We start from the raw sequence: 15,553 nt of genomic DNA, 5'->3' as shown, positions 1-15,553 counted from the left end.
CAAGTTTTAACAATTTTAGAAAATCAATTTCTGTAATAATTTTCATATGAATATACTGGCATTTTAATTTGGCAGACAGAATTCACACAAAAAATACATTTTAATTAGAACTAGATGTTAAAACATTTCAAATAAAACATAAAAATACAAAAATAAAATAAATCCATACATAATTAAATTTAATTTAATTATGTATATGTGTAATATGTATGTGAGGAAATGTGGTTGGACTTGCATAGGCCTCTGTGGCGCCAAACAGTAAAGTCAGTGGAAAATTATATTTGCTTTTTAGACAAATAACTAACTTATTTTAATATTTAAAACTGGTTTAGACTACAACACAGATACTTACACATGAAATTGTGTGTAATGAACAGTAAACTGGAACTGGGTATCATGTGCTGACTTCCGGCCGGACAGCATTCTATGCGCGCGCTGTCATTTTGCGCGTTCTCGCGAAGCTGAGTCGAGTGAAGTGGACGTCCCATTTGAAGACTTATCGAGACCGTTAAATAGTTCGTATATCTGCGACAGAGGCCATGTCAACCGATTCCTGGGCTCTAGCTGTGGACGAACAAGAGTCTACAGCCAAGCCTGTGAGTGAAAATGTGATTTTAATTGTGTTGTAACTTGTATTGGATTAGCGCTCTAGCGGCGGTGAGTCAGAGTTTGGCTGCGTCTCAAATCCTCGTGAGCCACCTACCTAGGTGGCATTTCTGAATGTCACATGCGCGTTTGGAACGTCCAAACACGGTTTTGACCATCAAAATGCTTTCTAACTAGGCGTTGAGACACGGCCTGTATGATATTTTAAATCTAGATCAGTTTTAGTGACTACAGTTTTGACTTTGAACCACTTAACTATGAAGTTAGTCTACATAACTTGTATCTAACGGTCGTGTGATAAAATAAGCCTGTGCTGTTTGAAAGCTAGTGAGTGTTTGTGTAATTTACATTACGAATGGCTAGCTAGCATTTAAACTAGCATCTAACGTTAGTTGATTTAAATCATTGATTGTTGTTTAATCAGTTTAAGACGTTACTATTGACAAATGCTTGATTTGTGAATGTTGTGAATATTGGCATTTATATTTTCTAAAACTTTAAATTCTGTTTGAAAACAGATTAAGAACTTGAGGATAATGGATGCGGGAGATACAACTTCACGTCAGACAAATGGTAGTAACGTTTTACATTATTCTATTGCAATAAAACAATATTTCACACAGAAATTAATATTTATGCAGTTCCAAACCTGTTTGACGTCTGCTGAACACAAAAAGAGAACCTTTGGAAAGGTGTTCATCAAATAAAATTAAGATTATTTGGTTCTTAATAGAAGAAACAATCTCAAAAGTTACCCTTTTAATTCCTCAAGGGGCCAATGAAAGACAAACCGGTTTGGAATGAATGATTTGAGAGAGTGTGTGTGTGTGTGTGTGTGTGTGTGTGTGTGTGTGTGTGTGTGTTTGAACTATTAAAGATGCGTAAGATAACTGTCAACAATAATTGCATTAAAAGATTTCTTTCCATTTTCTTATATGCCATTTATTTTTCCCTCCTGTAGATGATGGTGACAAATCTGATGAAGAGGAAAAAGGTTCATTTTTAAACTGTTACAGTCAACATACAATTAAAATTAGGCCCATTTATTTCCTTTATTCACATTTAGTGCTATTGTGAATTATTCAGACTTTAAAAAAGTGTGAGGTTGCATCTTAAGGTATTTATTAAAATGACACCCAAGCTTTATGAATTGACATTAGGGTTGCAAAATTCAGGGAATTTTCAAAGCTGGAAACTTTCCATGGGAATTAACGGGAATAAACAGGGAATTTGTGAAATTGCAGGTTAGCCTATAACAGGGTACTTAAATGTAGTTGAAAAAAACATCTTGCAGCATAATCTTGGTTAAAACAACCAGATTTAATGCAATTTCAGTTCAATTTTTACACTGCACATTCCTCAATCACATTCACACAGCACACTACTTGCAGGGTTCCCACTCGTCCTGGAAAACACATGGAAAATTAGAAAATGAAAAATGTCCTGGAAAATCTTGTAGTTGTCCTGGAAAATTATTTTTTCAAAAGTTCTTGGGTTTTTCATTAGAGACCAAAGAGCGAAAAAATGATAAAATGAGCCAAAAAGAGATTTATCTCCGACTGAAAGGTCAAAAATTATTAAATCCCCACAAGAACGATGCAATATTAATGCAATACTAGAAATTGCAGTTAAGACATGACCATTGGACAGAAACCCTTTAGTCTTCAGCGCCTACCTGCAGTCTACAGAAGTGTGAGGTGTCAGGATCTCAGAGACTTAGATTAGGTAAAGAATCCTAAAAAATGCCCCCCATTTAAGAATCACATACTGAATTGTAGTAAAATACAAGATTTTTTTTATAGGCTTTTATAGACAGACAGATTGAGAGTGACCACATCCTCTTTTACCACTGTTTGAAGAATTTATCTTTTTTATTTATCGCAAGCTAGCTGTAAGGTGTTAGTTTATTTTTAGTCCATCTCTTACCCTGAAAAGTCCACTTTGCAAAGATAATGGTCTTCCAAAACTTACTGCCAAAAAAATAGAAGTGTGCATCAGTAATTAAGTAATGACAGTAACTATGAAATCTTGTTTCCGCCACTGAATGATAAATAAAAAAAGTCTAAATATTTTTCTTACAATTGCGAGTTTACATAATTGTGATTAAAGCTCGCAATTGCAAGGAAAAAAGTCAGAATTGCAAGTTTATATCACTCAATTCTGATCTTTTTTCGCAATTATTACTTTTTTATGGCATTTGACAGTTTATATCTTGCGATTCTTACTTCTTTTCTTAGAATTGTGAGATATAAACTTCCAATTGTGAGAAAAAGTCAGAATTGCGAGTGTCTATCATGCAATTCTGACTTTATATCTTGCAATTGCGAATATCAAATCACAATTATGTAAACTTGCAAGAAAAAAAAGTCAGAAAAGTTGCAATTATTTTTATTTTTTTCTACTTTTTTTTCAATTTTCCATAGTCACAATGTATGATTAAGAACTCATATTAAAAACTGGTTTTAAGTCATGGCAATAAACCTTTTAAAGAGAGCAATATATTACTTTAGGGCGTAATCCCAGTCTTTTATTCCCATTGTTGTAAAATTGAAAATGTCCTGGAAAAGTCCTGGAAAATGATCGCTGAAAAAGAGTGGGAACCCTGTTACCGCAGGGCTATTGAGGCCACACCCCCTGCATGCACTATGCATTCCCCCAGTCCATAACATGCACATTTGATCAAAAATACAGAAAAAAAAAACATTAATATAACTACAATTTTAAAATAATAGTTTTCTGTTTTAATATACATTAAAATATAATTTATTTCTGTGATCAAAGCTGAATTTTCAGCATCATTACTCCAGTCTTCAGTGTCACATGATCCTTCAGAAATCATTCTAATATGATGATTTGCTGCTCAGTAATCATTGTTGGAAACAGTTGTGCTGCTTAATAACCTGTGATACTTTTTTCAGGATTTTTGATGAATAAAAATTTAAAGAGCAGCATTTATTTAAAATCGAACTCTTTGGTAACAATATACTACTGTTTAAAATTTTGGGGTCAGTAATTTTTTTCTTTTCTTTTTTTTTTATAAATTAATATTTTTATTCAGCAAGGATGTGTGAAATTGATTTTTTTTTTTTTTTTTTTTTTAAGTGATATTGTTAGAAAAGGTTTCTATTTTGAATAAATGCTGTTCTTTTTAACTTTTATTCATCAGTGAATCATGAAAAAAGTTAGCCTGGGTGCCAGCCCGAACCCCGCCCACAACATTTTTTGGACGGGAAGTTCGGTCTGGACTCGATACATTGTGGAGTAATTATGCTCGGCTCCCAGAAGGCCGAGCCAATCAAATTGCCAGGGCGGGCTTTAATCGATGATGGACAGGCTATCTGCGGTTACGTAACCACCCACGTCATCAAAGAGTGCTTGGGTTGAATTGGTTTTCACCAACGATGACTGCAGCTGGAGAAGTAAGATGTTTAGATTCCGCTATCACGTCTGTAATAAAAGAAATCGACAGCGCATTAATTTTAAAAGACGAACAAAGAACCACAATCAAGGCATTTGTCGATGGGAAAAATGTGTTTGCCGTCCTTCCAACAGGATTCGGCAAAAGTTTAAGTACAAGTTCAACATACGTCACTTACTGCGTTGCTCTGATTGGTTGTAGGTCTATCCAATTGAGTGCAGAGTTGTTGTTTTTTTTTTTTTACTGGTTCGGTTAAGACACGCCCCATAATTCAAGTGCAATGGAGCAGTATCAGACTCACATTCTGCCTTGAATATGAGCATGATGAAATCAGGCTAGAAAAAAGTATCAGTTTCCAAAAAATATTAAGCAACACAACTGTTTCCAACATTGATAATAACTATAGTATATCAAATCTGCATATTAGAATGATTTCTGAAGATTCATATGAGACTGAAATAAATAACACATAACATAATTGCTGCAATAAAAATATATTTATTTTACATATTTACTAAAATAGAATTAATTGAATGCGAAAAATGTTATGACCAAACAAAATGTTTATTTTTTATGTTTTTATATGATACATTTTATATAAATGTATATAAATTTCCCAACATTTTTTCAATTAATTCCCACAATTTTACTTAAATTCCTGTTAAAGGATTAGTCCACTTTTAAATAAACTTTTCCTGATAATTTACTAACCCCCATGTCATCCAAGATGTTCATGTCTTTCTTTTGTCAGTCGAAAAGAAATGAAGGTTTTTGATGAAAACATTCCAGGATTATTCTCCATATAGTGGATTTCAACGGCTACCAACAGGTTGAAGGTCCAAATGTCAGTTTCAGTGCAGCTTCAAAGGACTTTAAACGATACCAGACAAGGAATAAGGGTCTTATCTAGAGAAACGATTGGTAATTTTCTAAAAAAAATACAGCCGTTTATGCTTTATAAACACAAAATATCACCTTGAACGTACTTCCCGTTTCCGCATTCTACTTACAGAAAAAAACTGAAACTGGCACCGTGTTCGTTCCGTAAGTAGAATAGGGAAGGCGTCGGACATACGGCGTAAGCGTTTTGAAGAATGCGGAAACGGGAAGTACGTTCAAGGCGATATTTTGTGTTTATAAAGCATAAACGGCTGTATTTTTTTTTTTTTAGAAAATGACAGATCGTTTCATTAGATAAGACCCGTATTCTTCGTCTGGTATCGTTTAAAGCCCTTTGAAGCTGCACTGAAACTGACATTTGGACCTTCAACCTGTTGGTAGCTGTTGAAATCCACTATATGGAGAAAGATCCTGGAATGTTTTCCTCAAAAAAATGTTTTCCTTAATTTCTTTTCGACTGAGGAAAGAAAGACATGAACATCTTGGATGATATGGGGGTGAGTAAATTATCAGGAAAAGTTTATTTAAAAGTGGACTAATCCTTTAAGTTTCCAAATTGGAATATTTCCAAAATTCCCCAGGTTAAGTTCCTCTGGAAAGTTTCCACCCCTTTGCAACCCTGATTGACCGTGAGAAACCATCAGAGTAAACTTGCTCCTTTCCTAATATACTGTTTTAGAGGACAAAGCCACACAGTCTCTCCTTAATAAGCTGATCAGAAGCAATGTGGTCAACAACACAAACCAAGTGGAGGTTCTTCAGAGAGACCCAAACTCACCACTGTATTCAGTCAAGACCTTCGAGGAGTTGAGACTGTGAGTACTTCGTATGAGTGTTAAAGCAATGACATCTGAGGAAAAAACTGAATTTACAGTTTGAGGTCTTTTTTTATTTGTTTAGAAAGGATATATTAAATCAACCAAAAGTGAAAGAAAGATGTTTACATTGTAACCAAAAAAAAAGCTATTTCAAATAAATGCTGTTCTTTTGAACTTTCAATTCATCAAATAATCCTGAAAAAAAAAAAACACATTTCCACAAAATATTGAAAATATATTCAACATTGATAATAATGTTTCTCGAGCAGCAAATCGTCATATTAGAATGATTTCTGAATGATCATGTGACATTTTTTAAAATTGTAATATTTCACAATATTAATGTTTTGTTTTGTTTTTTTTACTGTATTTTTATCAAATAAATGCAGCCTTGGTGAACATTAGAGCCAAACTTTTAAATGGTAGCATTCATAACAATTACTGCTTAATGTTTTATGGATATTTAAAGAAAAAAAATATTTTTTTAATAAAAAATGAAATTAAATAAGACAATGCACTATATTTAGAAACTTTAACGCCTCTCATGTGTCAATTTAGTTTGTTTTAATTTCTGTAACTCAGGAAACCTCAGTTGCTCAAAGGCGTCTATGAAATGGGCTTCAACAGACCTTCTAAAATCCAAGAGAATGCCCTTCCCATGATGCTCGCTGAACCGTAAGTCCACATATTTTATAAATTTGGTTTTTGGTTGAATACAGATGTCTTATTGAGGGTTTGGAGTGAAAAGTGAATTTCAACACTCAGTATTAAGCGAAATCAGTTCTGGCAGGTTCCATAATAAGAAATAACAATGTTTTGATGTAGAAGGTGCTGATAACAGTGTGTGTGTATAATATATATTATACACACACAAACTTTACATCAAAGTATATTCTTATTTTGGAATCTGATAGATAGATAGATAGATAGATAGATAGATAGATAGATAGATAGATAGATAGATAGATAGATAGATAGATAGATAGATAGATAGATAGATAGATAGATAGATAGATAGATAGATAGATAGATAGATAGATAGATAGATAGATATACACACACACACACAATTGGAATTATTATTTTTTTATATTTGACTAAAAGAACAGTGATGCACATTGGATATTTGATGCACAATATTGGACCGTTATAAAATGTATGTGAAATTTCTGAGAGTGTGAGTGTGAAGTAAGTTTCATATTAATTTCCTTCACTCACAGACCTCAGAATCTGATCGCTCAGTCTCAGTCTGGCACTGGTAAAACAGCCGCCTTCGTGCTGGCCATGCTCAGTCATGTGGACCCAGGCTTAAAATGGCCGCAGGTGAGTTTGAAAACTGATGCTGCGTTCCAATTCGCCTACTTATACTATGCCCTAAAAGTATGTACTCTTTCTGTGAACAAAAAGTACTTACTTTTGAGTGTGTAGCAAAAGAGTATACAAGCTTTGGGACATACTATCACGTCATACAATCGCGTCAATTCTCTCTGTCGCATCCTGTCACCGTAAACTGGCCTGTCAATCATCTTACATCCTCCACATTTCATTTAGTTAATTTCCTACCGTATCGGAGAGAAATGCAGCACGTTGATCTGCAGTCGCGGGTCTTTCATGTGGAGAACTCTCCTCTTATTAATGCATAATGATGCATTTAAAAGTTAATGGCCATTCGGATTTTTATAAAAGTCCACATTGGTATTTGCAGATGAAAAATAACACGGGTAACATTAAATATATATTTTCTATCAGGTTAAAATGATTATTAGTCACTCAAATCTCTCAGCGTCGATCGCGCGTATCCGCCATGTTTTGTAGTTTTTTAACACTTTTTACTCGTGTTTGTAGTTCTGAACTGAATCCTCGTCCAATGCGCAATGGGTTGTGGGCAATATTAGCCTTTATTAGTGTGCACGGATCCACACTTCGAAAATCTACCGGAAATAGTAGACCATCCGGGGACTTTTGGCATACTCTTTTCAACATACTATGCTTTGGGACACACTTATTTTAATCTCACATACTATTTAGGATGGATAGTATGGACATTGGAATGCAGGGTGAGATTCACTCGAATGTTCCCTTTCATTCTGACTTAAAGGGATAGTTCACCCAAAAATGAGAATTCTGTCATCATTTACTCACCCTCATGTCGTTCCACACCCATAATAAAAGCTTAAATCTGTTCATCATATAAAGTGATTGAATTTCATCAGAAAATTTGGCCTAAAGTGCATATGGATTAATTCATTTTCATATGGATTAATTTTACAATCTCTTTTATGAACACTTTGAAGCATTAAAGTGGTAGTCAATTTTGAGATTTTAGGCCATTTTGCTTCCATAACTTGCCTTCTTTCAGACTACTGGAAAGAAAACATCTGAAATACACATTTAAGTGATTATTTTATGACACCTTGTCTGTATCTGTAGATTTAAATTACAATACATATTTTTAAAGGCCATTTTTTCATGTACTCAGCCTAGGGTTGCAAAATTTCAGGAATTTTCAGTGCTGGAAACTTTCCATGGGAATCAACGGGAATATATGGGAATTAACAGGAATTAACGGGAATTGATTGGAATAAACAGGGAATTTGTAAAATTACAGGTTAGCCTATAACAGGGTACTTAAATGTAGTTGAAAATAACATCTTGCAGCATAATTTTAGTTAAAACAACCATATTTAATGCAATTTTAGTTGAATTTTTACCCTGACATTCACACAGCACACTACTTACTGCAGGGCTATTGAGGCCACACCCCCTGCATGCACTGTGCATTCTCCCAGTCCATAATATGCTCATTTGATCAAAAATACAGAAAAAATCTGTAATATTGTGAAAATTAACTACAATTTTAAAATAATGGTTTTCTGTTTTAATATACATTAAAATATAATTTATTTCTGTGATCAAAGCTGAATTTTCAGCATCATTCCTCCAGTCTTCAGTGTCACATGATCCTTCAGAAATCATTCTAACATGCTGATTTGATGCTCCGTTATCAATGTTGGAAACAGTTGTGCTGCTTAATTCTTTAATAACCTGTGATACTTTTTTTTAGGATTTTTTGATGAATAAAAATTTAAAGAACAGCATTCATTTAAAATATAAATATTTTGTAACAATATACACTACCGTTCAAAATTTAGGGGTCAGTAATTTTTTTTCTTTTTTTGAAAGAAATGAACACTTTTATTCAGCAAGGATGTGTGAAATTGTTACATAAATGATTATTAAAGTGATATTGTTAAAAAAAGATTTCTATTTTGAATAAATTCTATTCCTTTTAACTGTTTATTAATAAGTGAATCCTGAAAATAGTATTACAGGTTCCAAAAAATATTCAGCAGCACAACTGTTTCCAACAATGATAATAACTGATATCAAATCCGCATATTAGAATGATTTCTGAAGGATCATGTGACACTGAAATAAATAACACACAACAATTGTTGCAATAAAAATATATTTATTTTACTAAATTAGAATTAATTGAATGTGAAAAATAACTGTTATTTTATGTTATGACCAAACAAAATGATTATATTTGTTTTTATATGATACTTTTTATGTAAATATTATACATTTATATAAATTTCCCAAAATTTCCAATTCTCATAAATTCCCGTAAATTCCTGTTAAGTTTCCAAATTGGAATATTTCCAAAATTCCCCAGGTTAAGTTCCCGTGGAAAGTTTCCGGAAATTTACCGGAAACTTTCCACCCCTTTGCAACCCTAACTCAGCCGGAAGTTTCCATTTCAGTAGCGCTTACAGTGCATAAACCAAACTTTCCAGTATATTCCTGTCAATTTTCTGAAGATTTTTACTGTGGGGTTGGTTCATATATAATTTGCCTGATTTATAAAACATTTAATTTTTAAAAAATATGGTGAATATTTTTTTTCATGGTGCACATAAGGAAACTAAATCGGCAAAATATCTTCTTGCATAAACTCATAGAAGTCATAAGAGCAAGTTTTCATTTCAGCAAAAACTATAATGGAAATGTTGATAATATTGTGTCTTTCTTCCAGTGTCTGTGCATTTCTCCCACATATGAACTCGCTCTGCAGACGGGTAAAGTCATTGCACAAATGGGCACGTTTTATCCTGAAGTTAAACTGGCATATGCTGTTCGAGGACATAAAAGTAAGTGACTTAAATGAAGCCTCAGAATCTTGTGTAAACCAGATCTAAAAGCGTGATGACTGCTATGCCTCTGTCAGTGGAGCGTGGCGTTAAGATCAAGGAGCAGATTGTCATCGGCACACCTGGGACAGTTCTGGACTGGTGCGTTAAGCTGAAGCTCATCGACCCGAAAAAGATCAAAGTGTTTGTTCTGGATGAGGCTGATGTCATGATTGCCACACAGGGACACCAAGACCAGAGCATCCGCATTCAGAGGTGAACTTTCACTAGTGTTTGGAGAACTGGCTTTGAAACCTTGCAGGCAAATACACAAAAACATGATCTATAATGCTGATTACATGATCTATAATGATTTTGATCTATAATAACACTTTTTGTGTGTGTGTGTGTGTGTGTGTGTGTGTGTGTGTGTGTGTGTGTGTGTGTGTGTGTGTGTGTGTGTGTGTGTGTGTGTGTGTGTGTGTGTGTGTGTGTGTGTGTGTGTGTGTGTGTGTGTGTGTGTGTGTGTGTGTGTGTGTGTGTCTGGATCCGATTCATTTATTATTATTATTATTAAAACATTAAAAATGTTTTAATAATAATGCAATGACTTCCTCCATGCAATGACTTGATAACACCTTTTCAAAGATGTGCATGGTTTTCAGATTTTATATTTTTTTCAAAGTGTTTTTTTCTTTGTTACAATGCTGAAATTCTTGAAAGAATTATGCTTAAAGTTAAAAAATAATAGTTCTTTATTTTTACTATTATTACTTAATTAGGTAGTGAGGCATTTTCTTTTAAAGGCACAATATGTAAGATTTTTAGATTAAAGGGCACCTATTATGCCCCTTTTCACAAGATGTAATATACATCTCTGGTGTCCCCAGAATGTGTCTGTGAAGTTTCAGCTCAAAATGATCTGTGGGGTATTTATTATAGCTTGTCAAATTGACCTGGAGAGGGCAGAGCTTTAACATATACTGGCTTTTTGGACTTTTAAAACTAACTTAAAATGCAGAGAAGTGGCAACACGGTTTAGCATGAAATTAAGTATAAAAGGTTTCTATTTCCTCTCACAGAATGCTGCCCAAAGGCTGTCAGATGTTACTTTTCTCTGCCACCTTTGAGGACTCTGTGTGGAAGTTTGCCGAGCGGGTCGTGCCAGATCCCAACATCATCAAGCTTAAACGAGAAGAGGAGACCCTGGACACTATCAAGCAGTACTATGTGCAATGCAACAGCAAGGAGGACAAGTTCAATGCACTCTGTAACATATACGGAGCCATCACTATCGCACAAGCTATGATCTTCTGTCATGTGAGCGTGTTTGCCTCTGGTGGATATTTCTGTGTGTTGTTGCTTCTTTCACTCAATCATTTCATGTTATCATGTTTTCTCAGACTCGAAAAACAGCCAACTGGCTTGCCGGCCAGCTGTCTAAAGAGGGCCACCAGGTGGCGCTCCTCAGTGGGGAAATGGTGGTTGAGCAGAGAGCAGCTGTTATTGAACGTTTCAGAGATGGCAAGGAGAAAGTTCTCATCACTACTAATGTCTGTGCAAGAGGCATGTACACTATCAAATATACATCTAACCAGATGCAAAGCTGTACTTTTACATCCTTAATAGAATATGCAATTTTAACCTAAAGATGAGTTAGTTGTATATAACTCATCTATGTGTTAATTCTGCCATCTTCAAATAATCAAGCTATCCATCCACAGGTATTGATGTTGAACAAGTTTCAGTGGTGATCAACTTTGACCTTCCACTGGACAAAGATGGCAATCCAGACAACGAAACATACCTCCACCGGATCGGTAGGACTGGACGCTTTGGCAAGAGAGGACTCGCTGTCAACATGGTGGACAGTCAGCGCAGCATGGAGATTCTCAAGACATACGAGAGGCATTTTAGTAAGTGTCTCCATTAGTTTATCTCTTAAAGGAATAGTTCAACCAGTAATTATTTAATTAATTGCAAAAATAATGAGTAATTCTACAATTAAAAGTGAATTAAAATATATATTTTGTGCTGTAAAATCAATTAATCGCATCTAACATAAAAGTCTGTGTATATATATGTGTGTGTAAAATATATATATATATATATATATATATATATATATATATATATATATATATATATATATATATATATATATATATATATATATATATATATATATATAAAACTTTTATGTTAGTTGTGACCAATCGATTTGATGGCACTATATTATATATTCATATATATTATATATTCATATATAGTAAAAAAAAACAAAAAAAAAAAACATTTTTGATATATATTTTTACTAGTGGGTGCAGGACACTATAGTTCATTTATGTTAGTAAGGATATCAAAATAAAGTAAACTGTGACATATTATACCCAAAAATTCTTCATACAGTGGATTACCAGTAAAATTGATACAAATCTGGAACCAAAAATTATTCAGACACTTTGACCTGACCATGTTTTGCTTAAGTGTTATCTGACATAATTAAGATTAATTTTTTCATGACATTTTTTTCTGATCTCTGAGATCTTGTCATATTTTATTACTTTTTTTTTTTTTTTTACTATAGTGAATAAACTGTAATAATGAATGAAATGTTCAAGGTGTCTGAATACATTTTGCTTTGACTGTATAAATTGTAATGAATTTTATAATTATTAATTATTTTTATAATTTAAATCAGTGTTCTTGTGGTATCGAGATACTATTATAGTGTTTTTTAATCTTTTGAATACGTTTTTATTTTTATATTTTACATTTTCATTTTAGTTATAGTAATTTTGTTGTTTTTGTCATTTTTAATAGCTTTATTTAGTTTAAATTATTTTTTATTTTAGTTTTAGCTATTTTAGTACATCACTTTAAATGAAATTTTATTTCGGTGAATGTTTTATTCTAATTTATTTTAAGTAACAAAACTGTTTTTTATCATTTCAGTTCTAGTTTTAGTTAACTCTAATAACCCTGATTTATATACATAAAGTTGTAAATAATTAGTATATAAAATGTATATGTAATGCACATTTTAATTTATGTAATGAATAGTAATGTATATAAATTACAAAATAATGAATCATTCTAAAATTAGTCTTTAATATTATATTTATCTTATAATTCAATATAATAGTTTTATATAAATATTACATTGAATTGGATTGTTTAATTTATTCACTTGTTTTTCCCTACAGATAAGAAAATTTTGAGGCTGGACACGGATGACCTTGACGAAATTGAAAAAATCGCCAACTGAAGTGATGAAGAGCGAAATCCACGTTATTTTCATAAAAATCAGTTCTGCTGTTACCTTATGATGTTTACATCAATTATCGACGCATATTTAAAAGAATGCGCTTTAACTCGACAAGCTTAATGCCAAATAGTTTTGATTCTAAGCTTATGGTATTCCAGGACCTTTTGAATCCGTTTGCGTTTGATAGAGTGATTTCATTTAGAAGTGAATTGAAATACTAATTCCTACATTTAACCTTGTTTACTGGAGAGTTTAACATAGGCATTTTGTCTGTCTACTTGACTAAAAAAGCATATCTTGAATAGTGTTGCACTCTGAAGTAAGTTGACTACCTTTTGGTCTTACGTGTGAATAGAATCATAACAGACTTCAGTATTATACCACAGTATCTGAGAAGATAAAAGTCAGTAAGGAAGAGAATCTCTGATAAATATAGTTAACCATTGGGATTTCATAAATTCAGCATGCCTTCAAATTCGCACCAAATTATAATGCGCACAAATGACACAGTCCCTTAAAACCAACTCGAAACACTAACATTCCTCAAGAGCACTTTAAGATAAATAGACATTTTTTTATGAGAATTGTGTAAAAACACAATAAAGTATTATTGTGATATATAATGATGCCATTGTACTTGAACTGCAAAACCATTTAAGCTTTTGGAAGAAGAAAGAGTTTGTTTTGTTCTGTTCAAACAGACCAAATATTAGTTTGAGTTTTAGTTGCACTGAATTATTTGAACATTTGCTAGCATGTTCTGTTCCGTTGCAGGAAATGCAGCACTTTTACAAAGTACTACTGAAGAGTGATTGTTTTGTAGCTATACTGTTAGGAATGGCTGCTCTACTCTTGTTTGCTAAAAGCAAAATTATTTTAGTTTGTTTACATTTTTGCTGCTCAAAGTAATGCACTTTGTTTGACTGAAACCCATTTGCGATTGCATTTAGCATTTCAGGTTTTTTGTACATTAGCTGCATTTGGGGTTTTATAGTTGTTTCCTCTATATTCTTATAATAATAAAACTACCAGATGGCTCATTTCTGTGTGGTGTTATCAATAATTTTCACTTCTTTGCAAGCATTAAAAGCAACTCATGTCATACTCTTAGCATATGGATTTTTTTTTTCTTTCTTTTTTTCAACTCTTTTAGCACTTTTAACAAAGTTTGCAAATGTTTTAATATGCATCTGGCATTCAGTTTGTCAGAATTATTCATTGTCATTATTTTGCATGAAGACAACTTTATTTTAATTTGTGGTAATCGGAATATATAGGGAAAATGTCTAATCAAGATGTCAATTCAAAAAGTCTTAATGGTCCCAGAAATAACTAATTTTCTCGAAGCAACATATAAAATCTTTTTATCTATAATATATATATATATATATATATATATATATATATATATATATATAATATATATATATATATATATATATATATATATATTCTTTAGTGCTGTCAAATTGATTAATCTCGTCTAAGATAAATGTATGTTAACATAATGTGTGTGTGTATGTATGTATGTATGTATGTATATATATATATATATATATATATATATATATATATATATATAATATGTGTGTGCACTGCACTCTCTCACACACACATATATTATGTAAACAAACTTTTATATTCGATGAGATTAATCAATTTGACAGCACTAATAATCTTTTATCTAGATATTTGTAATATCAATTTTTTCCCTGTCAACTTTGGCATGAATATGACCCAAAGTTCTATACAGATTTTTCTTTAGTCATATATAAACATTTTACCATCAAATCGTGTATTTAATCATGAGGAATCTGATTAATAATTTGAAATGGTTTCAGACAGCAAATCAAAATATTGTGTCTTTGTGTTATAAGCGTCCATAAAGCGTTGCACTACATTAATGTTCAAGTTAAATCCATGTTGCTGTCATCTTGGGAAATGCATAAAACCGATTTGTTTAGGACACCACACTGAGCCAAGGTCATTGTAAGGTTTGTAAAAGTCCTGCGTGGTACATCCATAGTCTCAATCACACAATTGTCAAACCTCTCCCCGAATTCAGCCTCCGTGGCTGATAGCACCGCCTGGAGCTGGTCTGTTGGCCGGAAATGGCACTTGAATCTCTGACCGCATGGAGTTCTGATAGCAAGCAGCAGACCTGATTCCTCTGGAGGAGTTGGACCTGTCTCACTTCCTGTCCCCTCTGACAATCCATCCGTTCGGGCCTTTGTGTAGACACGTGAAGAGCGTTGACATATCCTATGGCTGCTGTCACCTTGACTGAACTTAGAACTGGAAGTTTTTTTCTCTATGGATGGCAGAACCCTGTATTTGTTGAGTGAGACGGGCTCATCCGGGGGTCTGTCAAAGATTTCAGTCAGTATATCTGTACTTGGTTGACTGCTGC

The 15,553-nt window shown here is 33.0% G+C and overlaps 2 protein-coding genes across 3 annotated transcripts in view; one reads left to right on the top strand and one right to left on the bottom strand.

Moving 5' to 3' along the window:
• The first annotated feature begins 443 nt into the window (after window positions 1-443).
• On the top strand, window positions 444-14,207 carry ddx19a (DEAD-box helicase 19a). Of its 2 annotated transcripts, XM_067371843.1 has the most exons (12): window positions 444-596; window positions 1,125-1,179; window positions 1,568-1,600; window positions 5,604-5,739; window positions 6,325-6,417; window positions 6,963-7,065; window positions 9,782-9,896; window positions 9,974-10,151; window positions 10,958-11,195; window positions 11,279-11,441; window positions 11,600-11,791; window positions 13,082-14,207. In XM_067371843.1, the coding sequence occupies exons 1-12, from the start codon at window positions 540-542 to the stop codon at window positions 13,141-13,143; spliced, it is 1,425 nt and encodes a 474-aa protein (XP_067227944.1). In that variant the 5' UTR covers window positions 444-539; the 3' UTR covers window positions 13,144-14,207. The 2 variants fall into 2 exon arrangements, with proteins under 2 accessions (XP_067227944.1, XP_067227945.1); XM_067371844.1 differs by lacking the exon at window positions 1,125-1,179.
• Window positions 14,208-14,863: 656 nt separating this feature from the next.
• ubxn10 (UBX domain protein 10) overlaps window positions 14,864-15,553 on the bottom strand; it is a 913-nt gene continuing 223 nt past the window's right edge. Inside the window, exon 1 of the mRNA XM_067372353.1 lies at window positions 14,864-15,553. This exon is cut by the window's right edge and continues 223 nt beyond it. Coding sequence (XP_067228454.1) covers window positions 15,051-15,553 — 503 coding nt within the window. The 3' untranslated portion in view covers window positions 14,864-15,050.

Source organism: Chanodichthys erythropterus, chromosome 20, assembly GCF_024489055.1.
Source record: "Chanodichthys erythropterus isolate Z2021 chromosome 20, ASM2448905v1, whole genome shotgun sequence".
Classification (NCBI taxonomy): domain Eukaryota; kingdom Metazoa; phylum Chordata; class Actinopteri; order Cypriniformes; family Xenocyprididae; genus Chanodichthys; species Chanodichthys erythropterus.
This window is presented reverse-complemented; position numbering and strand designations above follow the sequence as displayed.